Here is a 13710-nt window from a genome sequence, read left to right as displayed (position 1 = left end):
CCCTATCCATGCCCCTCATGATTTTATAAACCTCTATAAGGTCACCACTCAGCCACCGGCACTGCAGGGAAAAAAGCCCCAGCCTCTTCAGACTCTTCCCCATAACTCAAACCCTCCAGTCCCAGCGACATCCTTGTAAATCTTTTCTGCACCCTCTCAAGTTTAACAACATTCTCCCATTGGCAGGGCGAGCAGAATTGTATGCCGTGTTCTACAAATGGCCTCATCAATGTCCTGTACAGCCACAACATGATGTTCCAACTCCCGTAGTCAATGTTCTGACCAATGAAGGCAAGTGTGTCAAACACCTTCTTCACTACCCTGGCTACCTACAACTCCCCATTCAAGGAAGTATGCACCTATCTCCCTAGATCTCTTTGTTCGGCAACACTCTGCAGGACCCCCACTTAGAGTTAGTTGGCACGATATCGGAGCCTGACCTGGAAGGTAAGCTGACATAGCATCGAGAGTCCAGGATAGACCTTAAACAGCTGGACTATGCTCTGTCTTCTACCTGATTATTTTTTTTTTTGCTTTCCTTTGGAAACTCCCTGTCCCAAGCTTTTGGGGGAATTTCCTGACTTGGTGCAGTTTTTGCCAGGTCTAGTTAAACAGTTCTAACAATACTATGGCTTTAAGAGCTGTATTTTGTTCTGATTTTTTTTGTGAAGAAAGGTTGAGACACAGGTACCAACCAGTCTGTTCCAAAGCCAATAAACTAAACAGATTTTGATGCCTTGGGGTTTCTTTTTTAAAAGTTGTAACAATAGATATAGCCTGAATGGGTGGGGCCAAGCTTCCACAGAACCAAGGTTTTTTTTTAAGTTTTAGCCTTCTATAGCAGTTGCTGAGGTCTTGAAGCTGGATGTGGAAGCTTTTATTCCTCTCTCTGTTACAGCTAAAAGCTGGTGACTCTTTTCTAGAATTGTGTGTGAGGCAATCTATTTTACTGAGTTTGCCTTTACCAATGGTGAGTTTGTGGGATGTTATATTGGAATAGTTAATGTTTAGTAGTTAAATAACCTGTTATTCTTTTAAATTTTCCAATAAAGTTATTCCAATTCTTTCTTCTATTGTATTTTAACTATTGTGTATGAATAAAGTGTGTTTTGCTCACACGCTGGTAGTTTGACCAATCAAATTGCATCCAGAATGCAAGCTACTTGCCTTTAAAACAATAAAAGTTAAAGTCAAGGCTATCTTCTTAATATAGTTTGGAGGGGTTTGGTCTGGTCAATAACACAGCAGGAATTTGTGTTAGGGAGCTGAATCAAAGAGTCCTTTTTCCGACCAATTCTTGCTCCTGTCTCAATGGTTGTTGGTTCTACTTTATTGTGTGACAGGTAAAGAGCTGCCTGTTCTTTAGAATCTCTCCCCTATCTCCCTCTCTTTCCCAATGGATTTTTTCTTTTAATGGCTTTAATGCTCATTCTCTGCCATTTTCCCCTTCACTTCATTTCTGCTCCATGTTCTCCCTCCATTCTTAACTGTTGTGTATATAGTAAGAAATCCTCAGTGTTGAAGTACCTGCTGTGATGTTATTTAGTTTGAACATGCCAGTTATCCTTTTTGCACATTTACAGGCTCAGCACATCAGAGTGGTAATGCAAATAAAAACAAAACATTGCTAAATAGTTCAAATATACAAAATACAGATATAAATTGCTGGCATTGATGTGCACAGACAGTACTGATTGATAAGCAAACTCGACTTTGCTACTGGCGTCGAAATGACTGAATTAAATTGCCCCTTTATAAGTTAGCTGTTGTTATCTCTGATATTCCGTGTTTTATTGGGTGATAATTACATCACTTACATTTAGTCAGCAGAATAGTTGCTCCTTCAATACTAGTTGTGACCCTTGTTCCTGATTGTTGTTTAACATTTTTTTGAATGGTTATATCAAGCCTTTGCAACCACAAAATAAATAAAAACTGAATATGCAGACGTTTATGGCGCTACATAAATGAAGACCATACTGTTTGTCTTCAGAGAAAATTTTTTAAAATGCTTCCATATTATTGACTGGAATTAAATAGCTCTGCAAGGAATACGTTATTTTCCCTTAAAACTGATTTAGAAACAGAATTAACAGTCTGAGCTAATTTAGTGTGACTTCTACTATCAGTATAGTTATTTGCAATAAGAATAATGGAGTTGCTAACTGATCAAAGCAATGCTTCACAATCAGTTTGCTAGAGACTTAGGCAATAGGCAAGGATAACCCAAGTGGTGGCAAACTTCGATAATAACAAGGGCTGAAGTTTCCCAGGCCCTGAATGACCTAGGCAATGGCAAGACAGTGGGAAAATAGGACACAAAAGGAAAAATCAGATTCTTGTTGACAAGAAGAAAATGTCCAAATTTCTGTCTATGATATCAACAGTTGTATGCAAATTCAGCTCGGGAGCAGTGAAAGGCCTGTATTAATGTCTCACTTATTATTTAATCTCACTTTGTTTATACGCAAGTTTGCTATTTTCTCAAGTAGTGCTGAGAAACTAGATGGTAATAGTTCCTGATATGAAAGTCTGAGAGGGTACATGGAGGCTGCAACTTGCCATCGTTTTCTCTCGACATCCATTTTATCCAGAATTCCTCAACATCTCAGGGCACATGCCATGGACAGCGACCACCTGTACTGTCCATCCACAGAGGCTGGCATTGACCGTGCCTCAGCCTCACCATATCAACACGGCATGTGTCAGACTAGCTTACGATATTAAAAACTGAAAGAGCTGCGGATGCTGTAAATAAGGAACAAAAACAGAAGTTGCTGGAAAAGCTCAGCAGGTCTGGTAGGATCTGTGAAAAAAAAATCAGAGTTAACATTTCGGGTCCGGTGACCCTTCCTCAGAACTGAAGGGTCACCGAACCCGAAACGTTAACTCTGATTTTTAACTCGTAGAAAAAAAACTCATCGATTCCCTACAGTGTGGAAACAGGCCCTTCGGCCCAACAAGTCCACACTGACCCTCAGAGCATCCCATCCAGACCCATCCCCGTATGCTCCACCTAACCTACACACCCCTGAACAATATGGGCAATTTACCTTGGCCAATCCACCTAGCTGCACATCTTTGGACTGTGGGAGGAAACTGGAGCACCCGGAGAAAACCCACGCAGACACGGGGAGAACGTGCAAACTCCACACAGACAGTCGCCCGAGGGTGGAATCGAACCCGGATTCCTGGTGCTGTGCGGCAGCGGTGCTAACTACCGAGCCACCCTGCTGCACACACACACACACCACCCCCCCACCCCCACCCCCCCCCCCCCCCCACTCAAAGACTATACTTTTCTTCACAGATGCTGCCAGACCTGCTGAGCTTTTCCAGCAACTTCTGGTCTTGTAACTTACGATACTGTTCAGCTCTTAATTGCTCTACTTCAGATCTCACTAACATGTTCCATTTCAAAGCTGCTGCCTGGGTGATTTGCTTGCAGAAACTGCTACCGGTTTGTGCATTGGAGCAGGGTACATCTCGGGGATTTTGATTCACCCTCTTAGTGCTCACTGCCTTTGCATCTATTTGGATCCTGACAGCATCTCTGCCTTGCTTTACTCTTTTGCACATAAGTGCCTCATTTCGAACTTACAAGCTCACAGTGTTTCTATCTTCCTTAGTTGTTTGTACAGTCACAAAGCCGGGCAGCTTGTCATAGTTGTCAGCAGTGATCAGTCAAAGGGGAGAACGTGTTGTTGTACAGCACCGCGCTACTTCAGTTTCTCATCTACACCAAGTGTAGGCAGCAAACACGCTGCATATGCTTCAGTCAAATGTCCATGTGTCAAAGTCTAAGGACAGTAGTTTGAGGAGTACTGGCACAGTAATCAACATCATTGTCTGCTGCCAAGTGGCAGGCATGACCATGGTCATTTGGTCATTCAGGCCAGAGGTTCCCTTTCTTTACAGTCTGGGAAATGGGCCAAGGTCAGTTCTTCAGGTCCAGAGCAACCAGTCAGGTCAGTAGCGGTAAGTCAGCTTTGCAGCTACATAGATATCAATCGGGAATCTGGTCTGTCATCGATTGGTGGTGACATTCCAAATCGGTTTTGGGTGGGTCATGATCAGTCTTGGAGGTCTGCTCACTAAAAGTTGAGGTGTGTTTATCAGTAGTGCTGTGGTGGGGTATTTGCAAAAGTCAGTTCTGGGGATGGGAAGCAGCATGCTGGGTTGTACAGGAGACAGTAATTGTGAATGGGACAAGCTCCGTATTTTAAGAGTAAGATCGAGTATGAAAGGGCAGAGGGTACTGCAGCAGCGGCACCATCAACAGTCACAAGCACCCAGGCTTTAACTGGGAGGAAAGTGTGGTGATGTTCGGCATGACCAAGCTGCAGGTCTAGGGCTCTGTAGGTAAGCTGGCAAGAGGTAGACCTAAATAAGAGAGTTGTTTGGGCAAGTTTGGAAACCCAAACCTGATGGGGTTGACAGTGATTGCAGGGTTAAGAGAACATGTGAAGGTTTGAGGTATCAGCTGGATTGATATGCTGAGCAGTCATTCACTCTGAAGAACTACCTGCATCATCTTCCATCTTGATTTGAATTGCTAATGTGTAATGGAAATGTAAACTGGCTGCCCCCACGCTCAAAGAGAGCTGGCTGTACGTGTGAGTAATATGAGGCCCTTCAAGTGGGAATTGCATTAATCAAGTACTCACAGTACACAATAAAGACATCTGCAATCACAGAATTGTGGATGTGAACCTCCTGCATTGACTCACTACATTGCTTATGGCCAGGACTTTTAGTCAATCATGACTATGTCATTGAAGGTTACACATGAATCCTAGTAATGGCTGTGAAGTGGAAGTAATGACAGGTAAGGTGTAAAATTTCACATACATTGTCCAATTCACAAACACATTCCAAGGTCTCATAGGCTGTACAAGGCTCGGGAGCTGCTTATCCCACAACTTGGATTATAAAATGTCCACACCATTATCCTTCTTGCAATGCTGCCTTCATTGGGCAATGTGAGGGTGAAGGAGAGAAGGTCCCATTCTTCCTATCACATTTGCAGCCTCGTACTTTGTGTGTCAAATAGCACAGGTATCATATATCTGAATCAGGTTCATAAAATAAAACAAAAAAATTATGCAGAGATATCCTGTTGTCCTCCTTGTCAGAGGTCTCCATATCCCATGGAAGATGATGGTTAAATGTCATTTGTGTGTGTGGGCTGCTGCTCGATCATTTTACTGAGGAGATGCATTGTTTCCATGTATGCTCTATGGAAACATCGCCAATGGATCCAAGCACAGGAGTTGCTATTTTTTCCATGTCTGCTGTACCATGACCCTTGACTGAAATTGGTCGGGGACACGTGCATTTGGAAGTCCAAGACCAGCATCAGTCTCCAGTGGATGTTGACCAGCCTCCAAATGCAGAGTTTTCAGCAAAAGGTTCCTCATAATGCCGAGAAAGTGCAGGAATCCCATAGTTATTCTTCAATGGACATTCCTGCAAATGAGAGAAGGGCAGTGGTACCACCAAATGGGGTTATCCCAGGACGCATTGATTAAAAACTATCAACTGCAGCACTTGTGGTGAGGGGAGCTACAGGCTGTACAGCAATAGTGGTCACAATGCCATGACACAAGGCCTTCCGTATGTGCATTTCAATACCACCTTCCACTCTGGCCATGCAAAGTCTCTTTAAGGTGAGGCTCCCATCCTTGCATGGGTCTGGGAATTTTTTTGCAGTACAGTATAGGCTGAGTGCATTTTATAATACTTGCATGCTTTGCTACGAACAACTGGAGGATGCAATGAGGGCATGTGACAGATGATGAGCATCCATGAGAGCCTCAGCATTGTACTGAGTAGAATAACATGGGCATTCTTCTGAAGGAGCATTACCTTTGCCATTCTACAGTGCAGCATCATCAACCACAGCTTTGTTTAGCAACCAGTGGAACCGAAGATGTCATTCACTGACTGTAAATGTGTTGATCCTGCAGAAGAAAACATTCCTTGTTTAATCCCAGCTGCAAAAGCTCCTCCCTAGTTTTTCCTTGCTTTGTTTTTCCCCTTATTTTACGAAAGTTAAAGTACAGTCTGGTGGAAGCCTTCACAACCCCTAATACTCCTTTTTGCAATAATGAAGAAGTTTTCTGCAATTGTGGGTGCGACAGCAAGAATAGCTATACTTCAGGGTTATAACATTGTGTGATGCTAAAGGTGGCTTTCCTCCCCCCGTACTTTCTTATGGATGTAGCAAAAATGTCCATCCATCACAGGTGATGTGAAGTTGCAAGATTTTATATTTCCAATAAAGTGTCGCCCATGCCACCTATTTGCCCTCCAAAGGTTTTCTTTTCCTTTGCCCTTCCACTGCTTTTTGGTGCAATATAAGGATCTGAAGCTGTGGTAGAGTGAACACACCTTATAGCAAGGCCTTTTTTTTTTGCAGATAACTGCAGGTGTATTTGGGACTGCTGGTCCCAGAAATACTGGAAGTGTCATTGCTGGATGCAAGCACACCTTCTTTGGCTTAAACTGCAACAGGATCGAGGATCACAGGCAGGATGGGAGGGGAGGGGCCTGCACATGGTTTGTCCTCCAACATTGGTACCTACTGGTATCACCCTGTCTGCTTGAGGAAGGGGCACTTGGAATGAAATCAACATGCTTCGTCGCCTTGTTAACCACCAATGGCTACAGTGAAAGAGTGCTTGTCTGTGTACATTTCCAACATTCACTAAGTTTTCCGCTGGATCTGGCCAGACCTGACTTCCATGGAGGCAACCAAATACACTCGTACCATGGTCAACATGGTTCTGATAGAGTTGGACTTCTCCAACCTCCAGTCCATTTTCTCTGAGTGTCTCTGACAAACCTCCCTGCTGCTCCTGTGTCAATTTTGTGCATTTTAATGAAGTTATTAATGACTATCATCGTGAGGTTCTCTCCTTGCTGAGGCTGAGCAGGTATCTGCTCAGAGTCCTTGAAGTGCCAACAATCTGGGGGAAGTTACCTCCATGGCATGCTGCAGAGATGTACCAGCAATGTCCTCACTAGAATATGTTCCTAGCCTAATCTGGCTAAGGTACCCAGCAAGGAATCAGTATCGGAGGTGATAGAGGGTGCAGGTAATTGAGCACCACGCCACCCTCTTTGTATCTCTATTCTGGACCATTTTCTCACAGAATGAGAGGAAGGGCAGGGATTGAGTAAGATGAAAGTAGCTGCCTCAGCTATCAGTGTTGGTTTCACCTTGGAGGAAGCAGACACAGACCCCTCAGAGGATGCACTGGCAAGGCTAACTCTTGCACCCTCCATACTGACTCTTTGCTGGGTACCTTAGAGAAAAGGTGATGAGGTGCACCTAGTGCGTGAGCAAGTAGCACAGAAGGCAGGAAGAGTTCATACTGTTGAGGGATTGGATAGGTGAGAACTAGTAAGGAACGATGCTGCACAGCTGAAGCAGAGGGAGACTTGTGCTGATGAGGAGTAAGTCATATTCGCACAATACAGTGCCAGGCAATGACCATTTCCAGCAAAAGAATCTAACCAATCCCTCCTTGATATCTAGTGACATCACTACTGTTGACTTACCCATTATCAACATTTTGGGGATTAGCTTTGACCAGAAGCTGAACTGGACCAGCCAAATAAATATTGAGTTTGAAAGCAGCCAGGGGCTGGGAATCCAGCTACAAGTTACTCATATACTTGCTCCCCACAGCGTGTCCATCATCTACAAGGGACAATTCAGGAGTGTGACAGAGTAATCTCCAATTGCCTGGGTATGTGCAGCTCTAACCTTACTCAAGACTGTGGAAACCATCCATGATAAAGCATTCCAGTTGAATAGCACCCCAGCCATCACCTTGAAACTTTCATTCCCTCCACTTCTGATGGATAGTGACAGCAATGTTTACAGCTGCCAGATGAAGCAATTCACCAAGCCTCATTCAAAAGTACCATGCAAATCCTCAAACCATTCCCACCTAAAAGAACAGGGGCAACAGATGCACAGGACCACCACCACCACCTGCAAATTTCTTCCAGTCCATTCTCTACTCTTGAGCTGAAACTCTAACACTGTTCCTTCACTATCACTGGATACAAGTTCTGGAACTTCCTTTCCAGCAGCATTATGGATGTACCTACACCACACAGATGGCAACATTTCAAGAAAGTGGCTCACCACCTTCTCCAGGTGATTGAATGCCTTGCCAGTGATGCACACATCCCAAAAACAAACAAAGCAAAACTTCCCAGTCAAAATGGAATTGTATCACAGGAGGTAATGTTCATCTGTTGAATTGCTTTGAACCTCATTTTTAAAACAAAAGATAATTTTGACACCATGCTGTATGAGATGCAACTATATTGTAAACAGCACATGGCCTAAAACAATAGGCTGAAGTTATTTATTACGAGCTGTTTTCTTCTACTTCCCAACTATATTCTGTGACTCCTAAGTTGTGCACCTCACTTACAGGAAATGTTTTTATCCTATTGCTGACCTATTTGGTTCACTTCTGTTATTCTTTTTACTTTGCAGGCTCTCAGTGGATTTGTGCTGGTGATTACAGCCGAAGGATTAATTTTTTATGCATCCTCCACCATCCAGGACTATCTGGGGTTTCACCAGGTAGGCTTGCTTTCTCTTTTTTTGTTTGTTATAAATGTATAAGGATCTCAAAAATGAGCAGCTCATTTATCACAGTTCTGGATTTACAAGTTTATATTCCATGGTTGCGCATGTGACAGCTTGCGTGTGAAATTCAAGTTGGACCTGAACAATCTGATTGCTTTGGTATTTCCTTAACTATTAACTGACGCGGAGATGTAATTTGCTGTCTGTCAAAATAATTAAGTTTATTTTTCGGCAGTTATACCGGGCAAAGGTTCAAAGCTATTATTTATTTATTCTTTCACTCAGAAACTAAAAAGTACCATACACAGTAAACTTGATTGTTGCTAAACTAAATTTTATTGCAATTGCCTGAAGAAATATTCGTATGGCTCACTGTATGAAAACATTCTTAAAAGATTGTTTGGCAGTGGTTTACAGAATTGGAACTTGGGTTTAATAACTGAATTTCAAAACCGTTAGGGTAATGTGCATTTTGGATCTTTTGGTTTCAGGTTTCAGTTATATCAGTTACTCCCTTATAGTATTCTTTGCGGGAGTTAACCCCAAGTACAGTTGTTTGGATGACGTGTGGTTAGATTTTGGGAGATAATTGCAGCAGGATTTATAAATGTGGTTCACTCCCCTTTTTAAAGTCTCAGATATCTACAGTGCAGAGAAAGCCCTTTGGCCCATTACATCCGCGCTGATGAAAAACAACCACGTGAATATTCTCATCCTATTTTCAAACACTTAGTCCATAGCCTTGTATCCCTTGGCATTGCAAGTGCACGTCTAAATACTACTTGAATGTTTGGAGGGTTCCTGCCTTTACAACTCTTGCAGGCAGTGAGCTCCAGATCCCCCCACCACCTTCTGGGTGAAAAAACATTTCCTCGCATCTTGTCTAAATCTTTTGCCCCTTACCTTAAATCTCTGACCCCTGGTCATTGATCCCTCCATCAAAAGAAAAAGTTCCTTCCTGTCTAACCTACCTATGCCCATCGTAATTTTATGCATCATAATCTTGTCCCCTGTCAATCTCCTCTGCTTGAAGGAAAACAACAACCATTTCTGAAGAAGGGTGCCGACCCGAAACATCAACTTTCCTGCTTCTCTGATGGTGCCTGGCCTGCTGTGTTCCTCCAGCTCCACACTGTGTTGTCCCAGCTTTTCCAATCTCCCTATATAACTAAAACTTGCCAGCCCAGGAAATATCCTGCTCAATCTCATCTTCACCCTCTTCAGTGCAATTACATTCCTCCTCATATGGTTTCAGAACTGCACACAATACCCTAGCTGTGACCTAACCAACATTTTATACAGTTCCAGCATAATGACCCTGGTCTTAAACTCTATGCCTTGGCTAACAAATACTGTATACCTTCTTACCTATTTTATCCACCTGACTTGATAATTTAAGGGACTTGTGTGCATGCACGCCAAGGCCTCTGTTAAGCTCTGTGCTTCCCAGGGTCCTACTGTTCATCATATATTTCCTTGCCTTGTTTGCCCTGACTTACATTTGTCCAGATTGAATTCCATTTGCCTCTGATCAGCCCATTTATATCCTCCTTAGACTAAGGCTATCCTCCTCACAATTTACCACCCTACTAATTTTTGCATCATCAACGAACCCACTGATAAATCCCTCCTACATTCAAATCTAAATCATCTATATAAACCACAAGCAGCAAGGGTCCTCCATGTGTTGACATGTGTTGGACCCAAGGGTTGACATTGAAAGTCATATATTTGGTCATTCTTTTATTTCTACCATAAATTTACTTCCCTGCATTTTTAATGGAGTCGCTCAACAGTTCATCTTGGGCACTTTAGATTTTTGGACCAGCCAAGATCTACATTAGCACTACTTGTTCATGAATGTTCATCCAGAGCAGCCATTAAATAATTTTGCAGTGATTGAGTGTACTTATATTCATCTCGTGCCGAATTGTTTAAAGACCGCCTGCCTTAGTATGTCATTTTGAAGTGAGATGGAAACCAGCAATCCCAATGGGTTGACATTTTGTTGACTAGAATCCATGGCTAAAGTTAGCTCGGTGCATTCAGAAACAAGTCAAACTGTCAAATTCCTTTAGTGAAAGTAAGCTTTTAAATTTGATATTTATTTTAATGCATACAAATTTTATTAAGTGTTAGCATATAAAAATCAGGTGTACTTTGCTCTGGATGTACCTTATTTGACTGTCATTTCCTTTTCAAAGCAAAGACCAAAAATTGAGTCTCAATGTACATATTAAATAACATTCAGTTATTTTGTGTAACTTACAAAATATCTCAAAATGCATTGCTGTTAGTTATCTAATAGAATCTACTGGCAGGTGACAGAATCTCCCTAATATATAATTATGTTTGATACTGATTTTCATTTTGCTGTTCACCTACTTAGTATGCTATGCACTTTACAACCAAATACTGAGCCAATCTGGTATTGTTGTATGCCCATGGGATGTTAGCATTGGGTAAATACCTTGAGCATACAAGTGTTTTTTAATGTGTGTTGAACACTTAAAGCGTATTGATTAGATAAACATCAACAAGAACTTTTCTTCATTTACAATTGGAAAGCATCCTGTGGTGTTTTGTACTTGTGGGTCACGTCCAACCATATACGTGATGGTAATTAGGGGAGATGACCAAGGTACAGTTAAGTTAGAAGGATACTTTTGATGATGGGAAGGGATTTAATACGACTGAGGGAAATATTTTGACCATGATAAACAAGTGGCTGAAGGTGGTGGCCCTGATGGTGGTGGAGCAAGTGAACAGGGAGTACTCAGTGAACCATAATCAGATGTGAAGAGAACAAAAACAAAGTTGCTGGAAAAGCTCAGCAGGTCTGGCAGCATCTGTGAAGGAGAAAGCGGAGTTAACGTTTTGGGTCCGGTGACCCTTGCTCAGAACGTCAGATGACAGAAAATAGGGAGGTGGGTGGGGTAGGGAGTAAAGAATAGGAATGAGCCCAAAGAGAGAGAAAGACGGTTGGACAGACAAAGGAGTTGCTAACGATCAGGCTGGGAGGGTAAATAGTTGTTAATGGGGGCTGTTAGTGACTAACAACAGGGGGTTGTAATGGCAGGCTATGTGTGAAGAGGACTGACACAATGAGATGTTGCTGCAACATGCAGGGATAGATTCTAGTGGAAATTGTCGATTTAAGATGATGATCATGTCGGATGAACAAATTGTGTCATAGACATTGACCTGACCAAGTGTGAAGGCCAAAAGGTGCTATGTGTAAGAACAAAAGTGCGCAGGAAAGTTCCATGTCAGTTGTAGCTTATGTGTAATGGTGATCTGGAAGCCAGTGAAGTGGGTGTTGAAAACTTAAACCTGTAGCAGACCAGAACCATGAATAATGTCTTCAGCAGCAATGGAGGTGAAGGATGAGTAATTGTGTACTTCAGAGGCGACTTGCTGGGCAATAGACTGGACATGGAATTTACATAGGCAAAAGAAGCATAGAAGATAGAAGCAGGAGTCGGCCGTTCAACCCCTTGAGTGTGCTGTTCATTATGATCATGGTTGATCATTGAGTTCAATACCCAAATCCCACCCTCCCTCCTCATATCCCTTGACCCCTTTAGCCACAGGAGCTATATCTACCTCTTCCTTAAAAACATATAATGATTTGTACTCAACCACTTTTTGTGGTAGTGAATTCCACAGGCTCACCACTCTCTGGGTGAAGAAATTTCTCCTCCTCTCAGTCCTAAAAGGTTTACCCCTTATCCTTAAACTATGCTCCTTGATTCTGGTGTCCCACACTATTGGGAACATCCTTCCTGCATCTAACTTGTTAGAATTTTATATATTTCTGTAAAGATCCCCCCGCTTATTCTTCTAACCTTGTGTATACAACCCTAACTGACTCAATCTCTCCTCATATGTCAGTCCTACCATCCCTAGAATCACTGGGTAAACCTTTGTTGCAGTCCCTCTATAGCAAGAAGTCCTTCCTCAGATGAGGAAAACCAAAACTGCATGTGATACTCCAGGTGTAGCCTCCCCAGTGCCCTGTATAATTGCAGCCAGACATCTTTGTTCTTGGACTCGAATCCTCTCACTATAAAGAACAATATACAGTTTGCCTTCTTTATTGCCTGCTGCACCTGCATGCTCATTTTCAGCGACTGGTGCATGAAGAGACCTTGATCTCATTGAAATTCCCTTCTCTCAATTTACAGCCATTTAAATAATAATCTGCCTTAAGACTTCTGCTACCAAAGTGGAAAATCCTCACATTTATCCACGTTATACTGCACCTGTCATGCATTTGCACACTCACTCAGTCTGCCTGAATCACACTGCAACATCTCTGCACCCTCCTCACAGCTCACCCTTCCATCCAGGTTTTGTCATCTGCAAAATTTAAAATATTACATTTAGTTCCATCATCTAAATTATTAACATAAACTGTGAACAACTGGGGTCCTAGTACCGAAGCTCATTTTATGATTGAAAGTGAGCATCATGAGGATAAGCTTCAAGAAGAGGTTTCCATCAGGAGTTGGAGCAGAAAGAGTCAACAGGATTAAATAAGGTGCTGCTTCATCAATGGTTTGATGTGAGACAAAACAACTACAGGTATAGAATCAAGAGCGGAAATATGAAGCAGGTTAGGATTTGAAGTAGAGCACAGGAATAGAAAGACCTCAGGGTTCATGCATAAATCTTTATAGCAGAATGCATTACAAAGCTTTGATTTAAACAGAATAGTGGACTTTATAGACAGATGCATAGCTTTGAATTGGGAATCTCAAGTCTGGAAGCATCCGTGAAGATGAGAAGACTTAATGTTTAATATAACTTCTTCAAATCTGTTTAGTTCAGTAATGAGGATGATAGAGACTGCAGAGGCTTATAGACAAATTAAATGAGAGGGCAAGACTTGGCAGATGGTATAACATGTGGGAAAATGAGAGATTATGTACTTTAGCAGGAGAAATAGAGGCACTAAATATGGAGAAAGACTGGAGAAAGTGCAGCAAAGAGGGATTTGGGAGTCACAAAAATCTGGTATTCAAGTTCATTTGGTAAGAGTGAAGGCAAATGTTGGTCGTCACTTCAAGGGGAATTGGGTGTAAAAATAG

General features: G+C 42.3%; 1 protein-coding gene across 1 annotated transcript in view; it reads left to right on the top strand.

The window, feature by feature from the left end:
- LOC109933131 (aryl hydrocarbon receptor-like) overlaps window positions 1-13710 on the top strand; it is a 163338-nt gene that overhangs the window by 99580 nt on the left and 50048 nt on the right. The window contains 1 exon segment of the mRNA XM_048608500.1: window positions 8522-8611. Within this exon segment, the coding sequence (XP_048464457.1) occupies window positions 8522-8611 (90 nt within the window).

Source organism: Rhincodon typus, chromosome 2 (genome assembly GCF_021869965.1).
Source record: "Rhincodon typus isolate 14 chromosome 2, sRhiTyp1.1, whole genome shotgun sequence".
In the NCBI taxonomy this organism is placed as follows: domain Eukaryota; kingdom Metazoa; phylum Chordata; class Chondrichthyes; order Orectolobiformes; family Rhincodontidae; genus Rhincodon; species Rhincodon typus.
The sequence above is the reverse complement of the archived record's forward strand: the minus strand, read 5'-3'. Positions and strand labels throughout refer to the sequence as shown.